A 20,157-nucleotide genomic window follows, 5' to 3' on the forward strand; every position below is an offset into this window, starting at 1 on the left:
AAAAAAAAGGACCAAATAAGGACCAATAGGAAGCTAGTAAAGCTGCAAAGTGTGTGTGGTCCCAAGAAAAAGTAAGAAGAAAAGAGGCTTCCATAATCGAACCAGGACAATTTTTTGGCCCGGAAAGCCCCTGGGGGAGGTGTAGCAGGCGTTCCACGCACTTTTTGGGAGTTCCCTGAGAAAGAGACGCTTCACTCCGCGTTGCCCAAATATTTTTTTGTGGAGGATGTGATTTTTTTTTTACTCCCAACGAGAGTCATGAACACCTTGCTTAGAAGGTAGAAACACCACTTCTTAACAACTCTTTACTACGGAGTAATATATAAAACAAACTTTTCTCCCCATTTCAACTTTCCTACTTTTAAAATATTAAAAAAACCTTTTACTAATATAACTAACACTATCTATAATGCTACCGAATACCCAATACACCTAATTAATGAAATTAATTTACAAAATATACCCCTAATTTTTGAAATAGATACACTACCCTTTTTACATTAATAACCTACACTAAACATCGTCGCAAATCAGTCGTCGCCACCTTTATATGTCACCGTCATCATCTCGCTACCACCATCGCTGTCGTACCGTAGGAGTATTTGTCATGGTACTTTTAAAAACTAAAAAGAGATAACTATTCCACCTATCTTGCGCGAGCACTAAGTCACTAACCACTACTAGCCTCAGTAGCCCCACGTTTTACATAACTAGGCCACATTTCATAAATCAAATACAGTCCATTTTTCCTATGATTATTACAAATGAAATTTAACTAGTTAAAGATAAAATCATCACATATTCACTATCACACTTTTCTCAAATATTGTACCACCAAAATCACGTTATTTATAAAATAGTGCGTATATACTCTATACGGAACCACCATTGCGGATATGTAGTGTTCATTTTCCTTCTTAACCTTCATCTTCTTTTCCATAATTAAGTTAGTCTTATCAAACGTTTATTTTCCATAATTAAAATATCGAACGTTTAGGTGTCACCATTGAAAAGACCATGGCTTGATCCCTTCTTTTCAAGATCTTTTGAAATACATACAAATAATTTAACAATCACGTAGTAACCAAAATCACAATGAAAAGCATAAAGAGGTTAACATTTTATCAATATTATTAGTATATGATGAAGTTTGTATTGATTTTCCGAACTTGCTGCAGTCTTTGGTTAAGCTAATGACTACAATCGACGGCTTAAATGCAACAACCATTTGGGACCTCAGGCCAATCAAGTGTACTTGGCAACACCACAACCTCCTCAAACAACAAAATTTCAGCCACTCATGACTCATGTACTTTTTAACCGTAGGTTTCATGCCAAGACAATAATAATTGTTCAATGATATATTCATAAAAAATTTATACCATTTTAACTTATAAAATAAAATATCTTAAAAATATTACTACATGCATCTATAATGTATCTTGCCAAATTTATACACCAAATAAGTGCATAAAATTTTTACATGCTAAATTACAGTTTTAGATCCTTCTATTTTTTAGAATTATTTTGTTATATCAACTTAACTATTGTCAAAGTTAACTATTTTATTACTTAATTTTATCTAATCTTATACATGGTTAATTAAAACAAAGAAACTTGGTTTAAAACATAGTCAATATGGTATAAGTTTTTAAAGATCTCAATGAGGTGGATTTACTCATACACTTTATAATGTAATTTAATTATCATAAGTTAGTTATTAAATGATTAAATGAATTATAAAATGTGGTGTGATGAATATTACCGTACATCAAATATGTATGCTTAATTGTAATTAGATGCACATTGTTTGATTTTCTGGATTGACAAGTTGTAGGTTTTTCTTCGAATTATTTGTAATGACTTATGGTCTATATTTTGTAGTCTAAAGTACGTGCAAGACTTTATTGTTATATGATAAGATATCCTCTGATATCGTATACCGACTGACTGTTTTAAAAAAACATTTATATAAAACACGTGGATATAGTTAAATATATCCTATTGAGTTATTTTCACCATTAACATATTTAATTATTTCGAGATATTTCACCAACACAAAAATAAACATAGTTTTTATGCTCTCACGAGTTAGACAATCAAAAGCTGATAATTGATGAAGCCGGCAACTAGTCACCAATATCATACTTAATAAAATTAACAATTCTAGCTAGTAACTTAAAATGAACTGGTAAGTTGTGTCTACCACAAGTTTGGACTATCTATATTATTATCATATAAAAGTTATAGACCTCATTTTAAAAGAGTATTTTTTTAACATATACGAAATGATCGATATATCACTCTCACAACTTTTAAAATACGCAAACCTATTTTCTCTTTAAATCAAAATATTTACACTATTTACCGTTGTTTACACTATATCAGTAAACGCCTTTTTTATTTTGCCCTCAAAAGTTAATTAAATGAACAAATAGAATTTCCATTTGTGAGAACTACACCTGCTTCCCCATTTTAAAAAACACGGGAAAATAAAAAAAATATCTTTCTTAACAGAAAAAAAAGGGACATTACAACAGAAAAATATTTAAAGAGTTGGAGGCCACAATTAATATTGATATGTAAAAAATAAAAATATAATAATAGGGTGAGATACATGTAAAACATAATAAATTAAAGATACAGAGTGAGGAAGTGTGTGTGTGGTGAGAGACTAAAGAGGGATAAAAATGGAGACTGCCATTTGCGGTCGACTCGCTCCTTCTCCTAATCGTCGTCTTCTTCATTCCCATCCAGGTCCGTCTATATATATATTCATCAATTAATTATTTAGCTTCTTTGATCTTTTAATTTATTTTATATGTTATGGTTTTAGTTGATTCAACATTATTCTGTTTATTTGATCCACAACTATGTTAGTACTAATCATTAAAATTTTCGCCTATGTAGCAATTAGTAAGTTTATGTTTTTTAATATGTGTAACTAAATACAAATCATCACTAATTCTTTCTTTAACCATATTGGTAAATGGTAATCTAATCTAGGGTTTTGAAATACCTAGTCTGTTCTACTAGTATCGCCTAGCCGGTCTCCCGTTGACCGGGTCCATGGCCAACATGAGAGATATCATGGGGCGGATTTGAACGCCGGACATGTGCTTTTATGCTGCATGTCCCTCGCCAATCTGTTACCATCCGAGGACAACAGGGGTTGGTTATTATAAAAGTAAGTATGGAAGTAATTCAACTAGCACGATGATTTATAGAGTATAAGTGTAAACATTGTGCACAACTATGTTTGTACTAATTATTTAGCTTCCCTTATCTTTTATTTTATTTTATATGTTGTGGTTTTAGTTGATTCAACATTATTATGTTTATTTGATCCACAACTATGTTTGTACTAATTGTTAACTTTCACCTATATAGCAATTACTAAGTTTATGATTCTAATTTATGTAACTAATTACAAAATCATATTGGTAAATGGTAATCTAATCTAGGGTTTTCAAAATAACCTAGTCCGTTCTACTAGTATCACCCCGTTGACCGGTTCCATTGCCAACATGAGAGACATCATGGGGAGGATTTGAACTCCGGACATGTGCTTTTATGTTGCATGCTCTCGCCAATAGGCTATCTGTTATCATCCGAGGACAATATTATATATATTTTATAGTCCTATTACCCGTAAGATGTACGGTAACTAAATAGATTGTATTATAAAGAAATTCGGATATGCCTCATACATGTGAGTATGAAATAAATTGTGGTTAAAGTAAACCGATGAGAAACTAGCTTAAAATAAACAATAATGATAAATATAAGATATGTTTAGTTAAAGTTTTGGATTTACCTTAAATTTTTAAAATCACATCAAAATCGGAACTTGTAAGCATAGAGGATGACAACAAATAGCCTTGTGATTTCGGATCGTAAACTCAATTTTTTGAAGTCTTCATGTTATTAACTTATCATCTACCAATAAACTAAAACAGGTTTGACATATTATTAAAACAACATGTGGCGTAATCCTTGATCGACACGTATCCTTTTTAATTTATTTATTTTATTGAATTAGCTTTTTTAATTATAAATATATTCAAATTCCTTATTAGACTTATAGTTAAACTCTAACTTATGACTTATTAATAACACATTCAATTTCCCTATTAGAATTATAATTCAACTCTAACTCTTGGCTTATTAATAATACAAAAGACATAATAACCGTATTTGATTGATCGTTTTCCCATTAATAAATTGTCATTTGTTTCCTCAATTATTCAACTCTTATTATTTATATTACTTATAATAAGTTATTAACATGAAAACTTAAAAATTTTGAGTTTACGATCTGAAATCACAAGGCTATTTGCCGTCATCCACTATGCTTATAAGTACCATTTTTGATGTGATTCTAAAAATTTAAGGTAAATATAAACTCTAAATAAACATATATTATATTTATCATTACCGTTTTTATTATAATTTAATTTCGATCAGCGGTTTACTTTAACCATAATTTATTTCATACCAGTGAATGATGTATGAGACATATTCAAATTTCTTTTTGATACAATTTATATGACTACCGTACATCGTACGGGTATTAGAACTAGTAAGTAATATAAGTAATATGAGTTGAAGAATTGAGAAAAAAAAAGAGACAATTTTATTAATGAGAAAACGATCAATCAAATTATAATAAGGTTATAATGTGTTTTTTATCTATAAGTTAAGAGTTAGAGTTTAATTTTAACTCTAATAAGGAAATTGAATCTATATACAATTAAAAAAGCTATTTAATAAAATAAATAAATTAAAAGGACACGTGTCGATCAAGGATTACGCCACGTGTCGTTTCAAGAACATCTCAATCTTGTTATAGTTTATTGGTAGATAGGGGTTGATTATTATAAAACAAGTATTGAAGTAAAACAACTAAGGTAATATCTTGACCTTTGGATCATGATAAAATTGATGCATGATGATTCATAGCGTACAAGTGTAAACATTGATGCATGACGATTTTCATGATGCACAACGATTTTTAGTTAAGAGGAAAAATTATTTTATCTATTTTCCTTTGATATGAGTAGTTGTTTTATTTTAACCAAACCTATATACATATATACATACATAGCTATCTCTGTTAATAGATTTATATCTTTTTTTTTACTGTTTCCATCATTTATAAACTATGGAGTGTTTTATAATATTACAGGGGACAGATACTTGATTCATAAACAAACTACAAAATGGATCACGGCTATGACGATGGCACCTCCACGCCTCGAAAAGGGTGCCGGGGTCCTTGATAAACCCATTATAGAAAAAACTACTCCTGGCCGAGAGTCCGAGTTTGACTTAAAGTAATACTAAAGCAACTTTTGTTTCCCTTTACAGGTTTTGAATATATGAAAATGTGTAAGATTATTGATACTCTTTTTGTTTCAGAAAATCAAGGAAAATGGCTCCACCGTATCGTGTCATGTTACACAATGACAACTATAACAAGAGGGAGTACGTCGTGCAGGTGTTGATGAAGGTTATACCCGGAATGACTGTTGATAACGCGGTTAATATTATGCAAGAGGCGCATATCAATGGATTGTCTGTGGTGATTGTCTGTGGACAGCCAGATGCTGAAGAGCATTGTACACAGCTGAGAGGTAATGGGCTTCTAAGTTCGATTGAGCCTGATGGCGGAGGTTGTTAGAAAATGTAAGATATAGCTCTCAAGTACATGGTTCTCGAGTAACTATGATGGTTGTCGTTTGTAAGTACTAGGATTATGATGATATGTCAATAATTAAAAGAACACATATAATGAATGATATGCAACATGATTACCAGACGATATCTCAATGTTGGGTCAGACTACAAAAGATGTATAGTGTACTTTGTTGTGTTGATGGTGTGTTTTCTGTCATCACTTATGACCAGTAAATATATTGCCATTATCTAGTACTTCCCTTCTTTAAACTTTAAATGTTTGTGGAGACTGCTGAAATGCAGCTGTCCATGGTGCTTGTTTGATTGATGTTAATCATGTGTTATAGTCTCCACTCCTGATGCCCTTACGAGGTTGGTATGCCATACGTTAATCTCTGTTGTGGAAATGGAGATGGTTAACATAGTTGTCAAATTAGAGGAGGTCCCAAATTGTTCATGCCCCGTTGAAAAATACCATGTTAGTTGAGTGAACATAGGATGATTTGGCATCAGACCATATTAGGGATACGTTAGCTATTTAGTATGGCAAAAGGCATCTATATCGCAGACATCAAATTTTTATATGCTTGGTAAACCTTATGCTTCTTCAGACAAAGTATATACCTATTTTAGTTTTAACAACTAAAATTTGGAGTGAATTTGTTTCTTTTAAGATGGGACAGTTTGTGGAGTGGCCTGAATGTGGTTAGAAGTTCAGTGTATTCCATGGAACATCAGTAAGCTCGAATAATAGAGGTTGATAAGCAAACAAGTTGTTCACCTACCAGTTGGTGTCATCCCTTATATATCGGTCACTGGGTTGGTAAGCATTATGAATGGCTTCAGAATATATATGGTGGTACGACAATAGATTGAAAGCTTTGCTCACACTTTTTTGTTTTAACATCTTGAAACAAAACAATTGATTCAAAAAGGATAATCAGTGTAACCAATGACTGGATCCGAAGTATAGAATGTGTCATCCTCATCCCTCTTATATATGCTTATTAAGTGGAGCATCAAGCTCAAATCTTTTACGCAAATCAGGATTTAGCCAAGAACCAACAACCATAGGGTCCCAAACTGATGGAGTATTCACTTTGTTCTTCCATAACTTTCATTCTAGGCTCAGCCATGTGGCAGTATAGAATCCCATATTTGTTTAGTGATTTAGCTATGTGAAGACCTAAACCTTCTGGGTTCGAGTCTCCTGAATCCATATAATCCAGAAACGGTGAAGAGCCTGATGCCAGCTCTATCTGCTCCAATCTCATCAGCGACAGTTTTCACTACATAATAGTTATTAGAGCTTCTAATTAAGTCGATTAAAATAATCTTCTGATTCAATCAGTCTTATCTCGTTCATGCTCCTCACCTGAGAAGCATTTCACTAACCACCTGAGGAGCAGTAACAAGTACCTCCCTTGGGGTCGGGTAGCTACAGTCACACACAGTTCCTGTACACAGTAAGACAGTAGCAGCAGTAGCTACTGTAGCGTAAGACAGTCACTCTCACAAGTATTGTTTAAACAATGTTCTATCGGTTTGACCAGGTTTAACAAGTTTGAAACATAGGGTAGATGGTCTAGCTACCCAACTGTAGCTGCAGTAGCTACACTGTACCTCCTTAGCCGGTAGCCAGTAGCCAGTGGGTAGGAAACCTTGCCCGCCAACTAAAAAGAGCAATTGAGAGTGGATTTCAGGTTACGATTCTGTAATTAAGCCCCATGCTTGTCAGTTCGGTCATTTACTTGATGTTTCAAAATCTGCTCAATTAGACAGCCATGAGCTGCATGAATTTCAACCCATCGAATTATGTACATGTATAATTAGATCTCATCTTAGAAATACAACGTAGATAAATTGGTCCAAGTTTTTAAAAGGCTTACCGGCTTCCATTGCCTTTCTTGCTGCAACCTTGTAAGCATTAGCAACTACACTAACTTCCTCGGTATTTAGTCTTCGAGGTGGTAGAAAATGAAACATAACTTCCCCATTGGGTTTCCCTATAGGACTGCATGGTTTATTAGTTGAAGAGTCCAGTTGTCCTCCAGCACTCGGCACTTGGGTCAAGACCTACCTTTCGAAATTAGTAAATCATAGGATGACAATGAACACTAAAAGAAACAAGCAAACTATCTGCAATGCAATAGGGGATTTCCTTAGTTGTGCTGCTAGAGCCTATTAATCTGGTAGTCAAATGAAGTTTAGGGAAGCACTGTCTTAATATAAGATTTTATAAACAAACAAAATTTTTGATCAAAAAGCCTCCCAGGGTGCCAGAGTTGACAAAAGAAGATGCCTCCTTTAGCATGAACATCCTCCACAATGGGTTTCCAGGCATCATTGTGCTCCTTTGACCAAGTTCCAGGAATAGCCGTAATACTTAAACCATAACAAAAAAGAAAAGTTTCTTAGCTATATAACTGCATAACTAAATATGAATTTAGAGAGTCAGATCTATGGATAAGTTAATTTGTTTTACGGAAATCACCCTTGTACAGCACTGGAAATGGTACTCGCTTCAGATATCAGAAAACCGCCTTTGGTCAAGTTCTTTGAGTGTATGTAATATAAGGTAGCATATGGTTGAGAAAAACTGTGATAGGATCTAAACCTTGTCACGGGCGTGGGGCGCCTACACCATACCACAGAACATCATATATCAGAAGTCAACTTCTAACATATGAGAATCGCTGACTGATCAATGACCAGACCAGCTGATCACTGATCAGCGACCAGATCAATGATCAGCTAAACAAACGGAGTTTCATGTTCATGCTCATTCGTTTAGATGCATCTGATCAAACATAAGAATATGAACAAACATATTTGTCGCTAAGAGAATAAGGTTTCTTAGGCTCATCCATTTAGAAAATATATGAAAGACCATGAACATATATGAAAAAACACAAACATACAATCACAAGACTTCTTATATTGCTTTGTTGAAAGACAGTACAAGTATTTCCCAAATGACCAACATAGATTTTAACTTATTTATCTACATCAACCATGAAAGAAACATGAAGACAAACATTTGAAACCGCTATATAAATACAAGCAATCAAACTTAGAACTGTGCTTTTTGCAATTATTTGTGACATTTGACAAATCAAACAACGGTTTCAAGGAAAGGATAATCGGTGTAGCCATTGACAGGATCTTTGGTATAAAAGGTGGCTCTTTGATGCTTGTTAAGTGGAGCACCAAGCTCAAACCTTTTAGGCAAATCAGGATTAGCCAAGAACAAACGACCATATGCTACAAGATCTGCCTGCTCTCCGGCCACAGCATCATTACCATCATCCTTGTCATACCCCCCAGCCGCAATGAATGTACCATTAAAAGCGCGTCGCATTGGTCCCAAACTGTCAGTGCATTTGTTTGCATATTTTTTTCTAGGCTGGACCATGTGACAATACAGGATCCCGTATTTGTTTAGTGATTTAGCCATGTGAACCCCTAATGCTTCTGCATGTGAGTCTCCTGCAGATTCCATATGGTTTGCAAATGGAGAGAGCCGGATACCAACTCTATCAGCTCCAATCTCATTTGAGACTTTTTCAACTACTTCAAGGGCAAATCTGCAACGGTTCTCCAATGAACCCCCATACTTGTCAGTTCCATCATTGGCTTGATCTTCTAAAATCTGGTCGATCAGATAACCATGAGCCCCATGGATTTCAACTCCGTCAAATCCTGAATATCTTTCATTAGAAGTTATTAGAAAATTTGGATCGGGCTGAAAATCTGATCAAACTTCTTGAAAGACTTACCAGCTTCCACAGCGTTTCTTGCTGCAACTCTGAAATCATCAGCCACCAGACTAATTTCTTTCCTGCTTAGTGTCCTAGGTTGTAGAAACCAAAAGAAAAAACCTTTGCTTTTGCTAGGATCATTTGGATCAAAACCTGTTTACGGAATTAGATTATATGAGATGACACAGATGAGCACTTAACGGACTAAACCTATTAGTATGCAAATTGCAATTCAGTATAAGCCAAGTTATGTGTTAGCTACATGATTATACTTTTGGAAAATACTGAATTCCAAATAAAGCAATATGATAACAAAAGCATTACTTTCATCAGAAACTTTCCCAGGATAGAGTAGTTGACAAAAAATGATGCCTCCTTTTGCATGAACAGCATCCACAATGGGTTTCCAGCCATCTATATGTTCCCGTGACCATATTCCAGGAGCATTCTTGTATCTTAAACCCAAAAAAAATATTATTTTAGCAGTAACTTTTTAAAAATCTACATTATTTTCCAAAAAACAGAAACAAAAGACCAAGAAATATTTATTGTAAAATTGTTAATATGTTTTTAGCAATCACCCTTGGGGTGGGGGAGATATGGAAGCTGCTTCAGCAATCAAAAAGCCGCCTTTTGTGGTCCTCTGAGAGTAATATAAGACAGCATTTGACTGAGGAGTACCATTGTAAGATCTAAACCTTGTCAACGGTGCCAACACAACCCTGCAGATTATTTTTAACCAAATATGAAGCCAAGTACTGCAAATTAACAGATAGACTAAACTAACATCTCTGTAAATCTACATTCGTGCGTCGATTGCAAAAGAGAATGAAGACTATGATACCTGTGGGCAAGTTGGAATTTACCCATTTTGTAAGGGGTCAGAAGAGGGATTTGGTCTTCCATTTCTCTTTGTTAATGGTACTGAAACGAAATGAGATTCTTCTATTTATAGGCAAAAAATTCTCTATAAGAAAGGCTCTGGACAACGAACTCATATAAAATGTGTCAGATTTAATGCACAAATTACAATTGACGAGCGTCATTCTTATTTATATTAATGTAAAGTTCGACTTCAAAAGTATAAATTGCCAGCAAGTGGAGAGGTGTGATTAGCGTGTACTCAATGATCAGATCCAGATTTAAATAAAGTTATAAACTAATCGTCATAAAGCATGTTGCACTTCAAAAATGTTCTCTATATGTCATCAGATTAAGACAATGTGACATCATGAAACTGATAATACTCTTCAAAGTCATATTAACATTATTCAAGTTTGATCAGGTCTGTGATAAAGTTGTATATTCATGTCTGGTAATCATATGTCATCAGATTAACAGAATTTGACATCATGTAACTGATAGTACTCTTAATTAACACATACATTATTTAATTACTCTTCAAAGTCATATTAACATTATTTGAGTTTGATCAGGTCTGTGATAACATTGTATATTCATGTCTAGTAATTTGTAATTTCTGATGACTACAAGAATATAGAGCTACTATGCAATTACATATGAGATTCTATAATTGTTATATCCCCTGACTAAACATCGAAGTTTGCAGGGCCTGCAGAGTAGCTAATCAATATCAGTGTATTGATTAAGTATGATCATTTGTAACTTTAATTTACTAATAATAAGATTACTTAAGGGTTGTCAATGGGCGAGAAAAACCTTCGATCTTTAGATAAGCACCTGCTGGATGGGTAAAAGCCATTCCTTGCATGTAGTCCTTCAAACTCTGTGTATAAATTTGAGAGGCCATCCTTCTCAAGCAAGAATATGTGATACAATAGTTTACCTGAATGTAGAGACAAGAAAAATATATGGAATTGCAACTTTTATTACGATTTTTCAACATTGGATTCAATATTTCTATCATTAGAATGTTTTTTTATCGATCATTAATTTAATTAGCTCAGATATGTGTATATCTTCTTCTATACATGCTTGAGGTATTGTCTTTCTGTCAAAAACCTTCTAAGAGTTCAACGTTATTATTAAGTATCCGTGTACTTGCCAAAAACGCCAAATCACACAAGGGAGGTGATAAAAATGGATTGAGATATCTTATGTTCACTCCAACATGACAGGTCTTCTTTTGAGTTTTTGTGAGAGGCAAAGAAAAAAGAGTGGGACCATTACTTAGCAAGTGGTGCCTCTTGTTTTTTATTAATCATTTCCTGGCCGGTGAACATGGTCATATCATGTTAGAGTCAACCTGAATGAAAGATTCAGGTAAAAGGGATTTTACCCTTTGTAAGCTTTTGTATAACAAACTCTAAAACCAGGCAACATAGTATAGTAATAGGTTGACTTTACAAAATGTTCATGCACAATAGTGCAACATACATCACCTATAGTTAAAGACAAACCTGAATGAAAGATTCTATTTTGATAAAAAAAAATATATGTATACAATGATATATGGACATTTAACAACCTTCTTATTAGAAATTGTTTGCAGTAGATGCTTTTTAGGATGTGAAAATTATAAAAAAGGTGTTGAAGAAATAACCTCCCCAAACAAATACTAGTAACATGAATGTACACACTTGATAACATCTTGAATAGTAAAACAAACATGTCTCTTTTGAACTACATGTTATCAAAAAATGGATAATCTGTGTAGCCAACAACCGGATCCATTATATATATTGTTTTTCTATTATACTTATTAAGTTGAGCATCAAGCTCAAATCTTTTAGGAAAGTCTGGATTTGCCAAGAACAAACGACCATATGCTATAAGATCAGCATGTTCTTCAGCAACAGAACTGTTATCATCATCTCTCTCATATCCACCAGCAGCAATAAAAGTACCAATAAAAGCCCATCTCATGGGTCTCAGACTGACAGAGCATTCACTGTGCTCTTCCACTACTTCAAGGGAAAATGTACAACCATTCTATAATGAAGCCCCATACTTGTCAGTTCGGTCATTTACTTGATGTTTCAAAAACTGCTCAATCAGACAGCCATGAGCTGCATGAATTTCGACCCCATCGAATCCGATACATATTTAATTAGATCTCATCTTAGAAATACAACGTAAATAAGTTGGTCCAAGTTTTTAAAAGGCTTACCGGCTTCCATTGCTTTTCTTGCTGCAACCTTGTAATCATTAGCAACTACACTAACTTCCTCGGTATTTAGTCTTCGAGGTGGTAGAAAATGAAACATAACTTCCCCATTGGTTTTCCCTATAGAACTGCATGGTTTATTAGTTAAAGAGACCAGTTGTATCCTCCAGCACTTGGGTCAAGACCTACTTTTGGAAATCAGAAAATCATATGATGACAATGAGAACTAAAATTAACAAGCAAACTATCTGCAATGCAAAAGGGGATCCCCATAGTTGCCTCGCTATGAGCCTATTAATCTGGTAATTAAATGAAGTTTAGGGAAGCACTGTCTTAATATAAGATTATAAAAAAAAAAACAAATTATTTGATCAAAAAGCCTCCCGGGGTGCCAGAGTTGACAAAAGAAGATGCCTCCTTTAGCATGAACATCCTCCACAATGGGTTTCCAGGCATCATTGTGCTCCTTTGACCAAGTTCCAGGAATAGCCGTAATACTTAAACCATAACAAAAAAGAAAAGTTTCTTAGCTATATAACTGCATAACTAAATATGAATTTAGAGAGTCAGATCTATGGATAAGTTAATTTGTTTTACGGAAATCACCCTTGTACAGCACTGGAAATGGTACTCGCTTCAGATATCAGAAAACCGCCTTTGGTCAAGTTCTTTGAGTGTATGTAATATAAGGTAGCATATGGTTGAGAAAAACTGTGATAGGATCTAAACCTTGTCACGGGCGTGGGGCGCCTACACCATACCACAGAACATCATATATCAGAAGTCAACTTCTAACATATGAGAATCGCTGACTGATCAATGACCAGACCAGCTGATCACTGATCAGCGACCAGATCAATGATCAGCTAAACAAACGGAGTTTCATGTTCATGCTCATTCGTTTAGATGCATCTGATCAAACATAAGAATATGAACAAACATATTTGTCGCTAAGAGAATAAGGTTTCTTAGGCTCATCCATTTAGAAAAATATATGAAAGACCATGAACATATATGAAAAAACACAAACATACAATCACAAGACTTCTTATATTGCTTTGTTGAAAGACAGTACAAGTATTTCCCAAATGACCAACATAGATTTTAACTTATTTATCTACATCAACCATGAAAGAAACATGAAGACAAACATTTGAAACCGCTATATAAATACAAGCAATCAAACTTAGAACTGTGCTTTTTGCAATTATTTGTGACATTTGACAAATCAAACAACGGTTTCAAGGAAAGGATAATCGGTGTAGCCATTGACAGGATCTTTGGTATAAAAGGTGGCTCTTTGATGCTTGTTAAGTGGAGCACCAAGCTCAAACCTTTTAGGCAAATCAGGATTAGCCAAGAACAAACGACCATATGCTACAAGATCTGCCTGCTCTCCGGCCACAGCATCATTACCATCATCCTTGTCATACCCCCCAGCCGCAATGAATGTACCATTAAAAGCGCGTCGCATTGGTCCCAAACTGTCAGTGCATTTGTTTGCATATTTTTTCTAGGCTGGACCATGTGACAATACAGGATCCCGTATTTGTTTAGTGATTTAGCCATGTGAACCCCTAATGCTTCTGCATGTGAGTCTCCTGCAGATTCCATATGGTTTGCAAATGGAGAGAGCCGGATACCAACTCTATCAGCTCCAATCTCATTTGAGACTTTTTCAACTACTTCAAGGGCAAATCTGCAACGGTTCTCCAATGAACCCCCATACTTGTCAGTTCCATCATTGGCTTGATCTTCTAAAATCTGGTCGATCAGATAACCATGAGCCCCATGGATTTCAACTCCGTCAAATCCTGAATATCTTTCATTAGAAGTTATTAGAAAATTTGGATCGGGCTGAAAATCTGATCAAACTTGAAAGACTTACCCGCTTCCACAGCGTTTCTTGCTGCAACTCTGAAATCATTAGCCACTTGACTAATTTCATTCCTACTTAGTGTCCTAGGCTGTAGAAACGCGAAAAACCATTTGCGTTCGCTATCATCATTTGGATCGGAACCTGTGTATGGAATCAGATTATATGAGATGACACGATGACCACTTAATGGACTAAACCTATTAGTAGTATGCAAACTGCAATTCAGTATACTTTTGGAAAATACTGAATTCCCAATAAAGGATTAATATGAAAACAAAAACATTACTTTCATCAGAGACCCTCCCAGGATACAGTAGCTGACAAAATATGATGCCTCCTTTTGCATGAACAGCATCCACAACAGGTTTCCAGGCTTCTATATGTTCCCTTGACCATATTCCAGGAGCATTCTTGTATCTTAAACCCAAGAAAAGTAGCATTTTAACAGTAACTAGTTAAAAATCTACATTATTTTCCAAAAAATAGAAATAAAATACCAAAAAATATTTATTGTAAATTCGTTAGTATGTTTTTAGCAATCACCCTTGGGACGGAGGAGATATGGAAGCAGCTTCAGCAATCAAAAAGCCGCCTTTTGTGGTCCTCTGAGAGTAATATAAGACAGCATTTGACTGAGGAGTACCATTGTAAGATCTAAACCTGGTCAATGGTGCCAACACAACCCTGCACAAAATATTAACCAAAAATGAAGCCAAGTACTGAAAATTAACAGATAGACTAAACTACTACTGTCTTACATTCACATTCGTGCGTCAATTGCAAAAGAGAATGAAGACTATGATACCTGTGGGCAAGTTGAAATTTACCCATTTTGTAAGGGGTCAGAAGAGGGATTTGGCCTTCCATTTCTCTTTGTTAATAAAGAATAATACTGAAACGAAATGAGATTCTTCTATTTATAGGCAAGAAATTCTCTAATAAGAAAGGCTCTGGACATCCAACTCATATAAAATGTGTCAGCTTAGATGCACAAATTACAATTGACGAGCGTCATTCTTATTTATTATAATGTAAAGTTCAACTTCAAAAGTATAAATTGCCAGAGGTGGGATTAAGCGTGTACTCAATAGATCAGATCCAAATTTTTTAAAATAATAAACTAATCATCATAAAGCATGTTGTACTTTAAAAAAATTCTCATGTGTCATCAGATTAACACAATGTGACATCATGAAACTGATAGTACTCTTAATTAACACATCCGTTATTTAATTACTCCTCAAAGTCATATTAACATTATTTGAGTTTGACGAGGTCTGTGATAATGTTGTATATTCATGTCTAGTAATTTGTAATGCCTGATGACTACAAGAAAATCGAGTAACTATGCTATGTAATGCCTGATGACTACAAGAAAAAACCTGCGATCTTTGGATAACCACCCGTCATGGTTGGGTACGTAAAACCTTGCATGTAGTCCTTCAACTCTGTGTATAAATTTAAGAGGGCATCCTTCTCAAGCCAGAATACGTGATATAATAGTTCACCTGAATGTAGAGACAAGAAATATATGGAGTTGCAACTTTTATTACAAATGCTTAACAATGGAATTATTATCTCGATCTTTAGAATGTTCTTTTCTATCGATCATTAAATTAGCTCACATATGTGTATATCTTCCATACATGCTTGAGGTGTTGTCTTTCTGTCAAAAGCCTTATATCTATCATGGTAGAACCTTATTTGACAAATATACAATGTGATATGGACATTGATGCTTTTTTAGGATGTGAAAATTAGAAAAAAGTTGTTGAAGAAAAATCTCCCCAAACACATACTGGTAACATGAATGCATACATTTGATAATATCTTGGATAGTGAAACAAACATGTCTATCTTGAAGGTGTAACTATTAGTAACCATGCATACTTTAATACAAGTAGATTGATAAATGCCATGAATTTTGAACTACATTTTTTCGAGAAATGGATAATCTGTGTAGCCAACAACCGGATCTGTTGTATAGAATGTTTTTCTATCATACTTATTAAGTTGAGCATGAAGCTCAAATCTTTTAGGCAAGTCTGGATTTGCCAAGAACAAACGACCATATGCTATAAGATCAGCATGTTCTTCAGTAATAGCAGTGTTACCATCGTCTCTCTTGTACCCACCAGCAGCAATGAAAGTACCATTAAAAGCCCGTCTCATGGGTCGTAGACTGATGGAGAATTCACTGCGCTCTTCCACTTGTTTCATCCTGGGCTCTACCATGTGGCAATACAGAATCCCATATTTGTTTAGTGATTTAGCCATGTGAAGACCTAAACCTTCTGGGTTCGAGTCTTCTGAATCCATATAATCAGCAAATGGTGAGAGCCTGATGCCAACTCTGTCTGCTCCAATCTCATTTGCTATGCTTTCCACCACTTCAAGAGCAAATCTGCAACGGTTCTCTAATGAACCCCCATATTTGTCAGTTCTATCATTGACTTGATCTTTCAGAAACTGGTCAATTAGGTACCCGTGAGCTCCATGTATTTCGACTCCATCAAAACCTGTATATAATATATTTTGTCAATATTAAAATTTAAATATTTGAAAACAGGCCCTCAAGAAACATCTTGCAAGACTTACCTGCTTCTATAGCGTTTCTTGCTGCAATCCTGTAATCATTAGCAACCAGACTAACTTCGTCTGTTTTTAGCTTCAGGGGTGGTAAAAAATTAAATGTAACTTCCCCATCGTTTTCAACTACTGGACTACATTGTTTATCAGTTGAAGAGACTGGTGGTTGTCCAGCATTCGGTTCAAAACCTGTTTCCAGGAACAGATTATCATATGTGTACAGGAATAGGACAATATTTGCAAAGGAGATCAAAGGGCATAAAAATAAATAAAGCCCATTAATTGTTGTGTAAATCAAAAGCATACTTTGATCTGAAGCCCTCCCAGGATGCCAGAGTTGACAGAAAAAAACGCCGCCTTTAGCATGAACCGCATCTACAATGGGTTTCCAGGCCTCTATATGTACTTTTGACCATATTCCAGGAGCATCTTTAAATCTTAAACCAAACCAAAAAAAACTCTTTGACTAAAATGACCAGCAGTGATATTACTTTATTTAATCATACCATCTTATTATATAAACATATAGAAACTACAAACTTGTGTGTGTGTGTATAGCAGTGTTATATACCCTTGGGCAGCACTCGATATGCAAGTGGCTTCAGAGATCAGGAAACCGCCTTTGGTGGTTCTTTGAGAGTAATATAAGATAGCATGCGATTGAGGAATACTATCGTAGGATCTACACCTCGTCAACGGTGCTAATACAATCCTGCAAAAATATTAGAAAACCAGATGTGTTCAAGTCAGCTTAATTTTACTAGCTAGTTTGTAGTAACTCCAAACATATTATTCTTGAATACATTTAGATTTACAAAAGATAGACTAGAACACCAAGTTACCAATGCAGAAAACACAAGAGATTGAAGATTAACAGTACCTATGTGCAAGTTGGAAATTACCCATTTTGTAAGGGGTTGAAAGGGGAATCTGGTCTTTTTCTTGGTCTTCCATAGCTCCTTAATTAATTCGCTATTATGAAATGTAATGACTAATGATGTCTTACCATTGACATAATGTGTATATACCAACACTTTAATAGCAAAAAAGGTGTTGAAGTACATTCATATTTTAATCATACAAAATAAATTAACAAATTCACATTATATAATAACCACTAATAATACTAAATAATAAGCACTAGTCCATACTACATACTGAAAAGAAGTATTATTAGTATTACACTAATTGATTTATTTACGAAAAAAAAAAAAAATAACTCTCAATGCCGTCTCCCACGGATTTTGGGTCTCAATACCGTCTTCGACGGTGTATGAGGGAGGTTGATATGTAGACAGTCTTACCCCTACCAAAGATAGAGAGGTTGCTTCCAGGTTCTACCATAGGTAGAAAAGGACCTTCAACCTTGCTGGGCATGAGGATCGAACCCATGACCTCTGTTTCTAGAGGCATGAGCTCCAACCACTGATCCAACCAAGTTGATTTATTTACAACAATTTTACGGATTTATACGGTGTCTAAGTGTGTGTTATAAAAGTTATGTTTTATTGTAAACAAATCAACAAATCAACATTTATGCTACCATTATCAATTCCTGATATTAAAAACCAGTATTCACTTATTTGTTGAAACATTGGATTGTGCGTATTTTAATGCTTCAACTAATCTTAATATTGTACCCTATCATACTTTTTGGGAAAACAGAAAAGTATTTTATACACATATAATAACATCAATATTAGTCTTCGTTAACAATCTCTTTTTTTTCCGTATTCCAAAATGCATGAAAAATAAAATCTTCATGAGATATCCTTTCGTTATAAATATTCATCACCAACCATCTAAACCTTTATATACCAATACCAATCTATGCCACATAATATAATATTTGTGGAAAAGTCTTAACATTTTAACTTTTAAAAACTATGAAATTACTATATATACTACATTCTTTAAGAATTTCTTTAAATTTAAATTGTATATTATATACAGAAATAAAATAAAAAAATATGTTATAATACATTGCACTTCTCACACAAGTCTCTCAATGTTGTAAGACCCAGATTTGAGTTTTGTTAAAAGGACAAAATTTTATCCCAATTAAATGTTGTGTCTTTAAGCAGTTTAATTGCGGTTTTTTCCTTCTACAACGTATTAAGGGTGAGGGGACTCTCTAGCACAAACCCGGTTAAAACAATGTAAGCTAAATCTCATGCATGTTATGAGCAATTAATCCACACATATCAAAAAAAAGAAAAATATGTAAATATATCAACACGTAATACTTTAAGTATAAAGAATGACATAATATATGTTATTGTATTTTTATTTTGGGAAAGAAGGAAACTTTTTTATTTCACGAAATTCTGATAATCCGATATGATTTCGGTGAGAGTTGATAGCAATCTATATCTATACTCCCTTATAAAGCAAACTAGCTTTAAGTCATTAAGAACCTGAAAAGTCTAAAATGTCCCTCACCGTCCTTAATACATCTTTCTATACTCATCTCTATAGTTGGACTAAACTACCCCTGAATTTATCTCATTCTTAAAACAAAATTCCGCCGCAACGTGCGGGTATTATGCTCGTTCCCTTATAATACAAACTAGACATTCTATTTTTAGAATCTCTTAATCTCTTAAAACATTTATAATATACATCTTTTAACTACTAAATTACCTTCATTAACTTCATAAATCACATGAATTATTTTATATTAATTATCTATCTTAGTCGCCGGCGTTCCCACTACAAGTCGCCACCGCCACCACCGCCACACCGTCACATTACGCGGGTATTTATCTAGTGGAACAAAATATATATTTGGACGATTTTACATTTTTACTCTTAAAAGATAGAATCTCACCTCCCAATTATTCCTTTGTTTATCAAGTCATTTTGTTCTCTATATTTTACAATAATAAAATTTAAGTTAGAAAATTACAAATTTTATTTAGTAGTTATATGTCTAAATCAACGGGACCTTGTTTCTGTATTTTATTTTAATACATCATAGTTTAACTATTATGTAACAAAAAGTCTAGTTATTTTTTTTTTTGTTTTTTTTTTTTTTTAATTTCTAGCTAGCCGGCTACCGAACAATTAATTTTATGTAGGCTTCCAACTTTTATTTTATGATTTCTTGCCGGCTACCGAACAAGTTCATGTTGACTTTAACTTTACCAGATTGATTTTCT

General features: G+C 34.2%; 3 protein-coding genes and 3 pseudogenes across 4 annotated transcripts; 1 reads left to right on the forward strand and 5 right to left on the reverse strand.

Moving 5' to 3' along the window:
• Positions 1-2,621: 2,621 nt before the first annotated feature.
• On the forward strand, positions 2,622-5,934 carry LOC122580445 (ATP-dependent Clp protease adapter protein CLPS1, chloroplastic). The gene is made up of 3 exons (XM_043752716.1): positions 2,622-2,757; positions 5,189-5,336; positions 5,422-5,934. Exons 1-3 carry the CDS (start codon positions 2,691-2,693, stop codon positions 5,681-5,683), a joined length of 477 nt encoding a protein of 158 aa, XP_043608651.1. The 5' UTR covers positions 2,622-2,690; the 3' UTR covers positions 5,684-5,934.
• A 672-nt stretch (positions 5,935-6,606) lies between these two features.
• Positions 6,607-8,023, reverse strand: LOC122610901 (annotated as a pseudogene).
• A 745-nt stretch (positions 8,024-8,768) lies between these two features.
• Positions 8,769-10,346, reverse strand: LOC122580446 (12-oxophytodienoate reductase 1-like). Its single transcript, XM_043752717.1, has 5 exons — positions 10,285-10,346; positions 10,022-10,162; positions 9,765-9,895; positions 9,459-9,593; positions 8,769-9,381 (listed from the first exon to the last, which is right to left on the reverse strand). Exons 1-5 carry the CDS (start codon positions 10,344-10,346, stop codon positions 8,795-8,797), a joined length of 1,056 nt encoding a protein of 351 aa, XP_043608652.1. The 3' UTR covers positions 8,769-8,794.
• Positions 10,347-12,044: 1,698 nt separating this feature from the next.
• On the reverse strand, positions 12,045-13,506 carry LOC122610902 (annotated as a pseudogene).
• A 224-nt stretch (positions 13,507-13,730) lies between these two features.
• Positions 13,731-15,273, reverse strand: LOC122580447 (annotated as a pseudogene).
• Positions 15,274-16,266: 993 nt separating this feature from the next.
• Positions 16,267-17,969, reverse strand: LOC122579250 (putative 12-oxophytodienoate reductase 11). Of its 2 annotated transcripts, XM_043751376.1 has the most exons (5): positions 17,877-17,969; positions 17,568-17,708; positions 17,303-17,433; positions 17,006-17,185; positions 16,267-16,926 (listed from the first exon to the last, which is right to left on the reverse strand). In XM_043751376.1, exons 1-5 carry the CDS (start codon positions 17,948-17,950, stop codon positions 16,337-16,339), a joined length of 1,116 nt encoding a protein of 371 aa, XP_043607311.1. In that variant the 5' UTR covers positions 17,951-17,969; the 3' UTR covers positions 16,267-16,336. The 2 variants fall into 2 exon arrangements, with proteins under 2 accessions (XP_043607311.1, XP_043607310.1); XM_043751375.1 differs by having other exon boundaries at positions 17,006-17,433.
• Positions 17,970-20,157: the final 2,188 nt, after the last annotated feature.

Source organism: Erigeron canadensis, chromosome 8 (genome assembly GCF_010389155.1).
Source record: "Erigeron canadensis isolate Cc75 chromosome 8, C_canadensis_v1, whole genome shotgun sequence".
Classification (NCBI taxonomy): domain Eukaryota; kingdom Viridiplantae; phylum Streptophyta; class Magnoliopsida; order Asterales; family Asteraceae; genus Erigeron; species Erigeron canadensis.

Excerpts from the sequence above, each read along its gene's own strand:
- LOC122579250 (XM_043751375.1), bottom strand. The coding sequence starts at position 17,950 with ATGGAAGACCAAGAAAAAGACCAGATTCCCCTTTCAACCCCTTACAAA. Across the intron at positions 17,709-17,876 it reads AATTTCCAACTTGCACATAG|GATTGTATTAGCACCGTTGA; the intron begins GTACTGTTAATC and ends ATATTTTTGCAG. Across the intron at positions 16,927-17,005 it reads AAGAAACGCTATAGAAGCAG|GTTTTGATGGAGTCGAAATA; the intron begins GTAAGTCTTGCA and ends TATTATATACAG.
- LOC122580446 (XM_043752717.1), bottom strand. The coding sequence starts at position 10,346 with ATGGAAGACCAAATCCCTCTTCTGACCCCTTACAAAATGGGTAAATTC. Across the intron at positions 10,163-10,284 it reads AAATTCCAACTTGCCCACAG|GGTTGTGTTGGCACCGTTGA; the intron begins GTATCATAGTCT and ends AATAATCTGCAG. Across the intron at positions 9,896-10,021 it reads ATATCTCCCCCACCCCAAGG|ATACAAGAATGCTCCTGGAA; the intron begins GTGATTGCTAAA and ends TTTGGGTTTAAG.
- LOC122580445 (XM_043752716.1), top strand. The coding sequence starts at position 2,691 with ATGGAGACTGCCATTTGCGGTCGACTCGCTCCTTCTCCTAATCGTCGT. Across the intron at positions 2,758-5,188 it reads TCTTCTTCATTCCCATCCAG|GGGACAGATACTTGATTCAT; the intron begins GTCCGTCTATAT and ends ATAATATTACAG. Across the intron at positions 5,337-5,421 it reads GAGTCCGAGTTTGACTTAAA|AAAATCAAGGAAAATGGCTC; the intron begins GTAATACTAAAG and ends TTTTTGTTTCAG.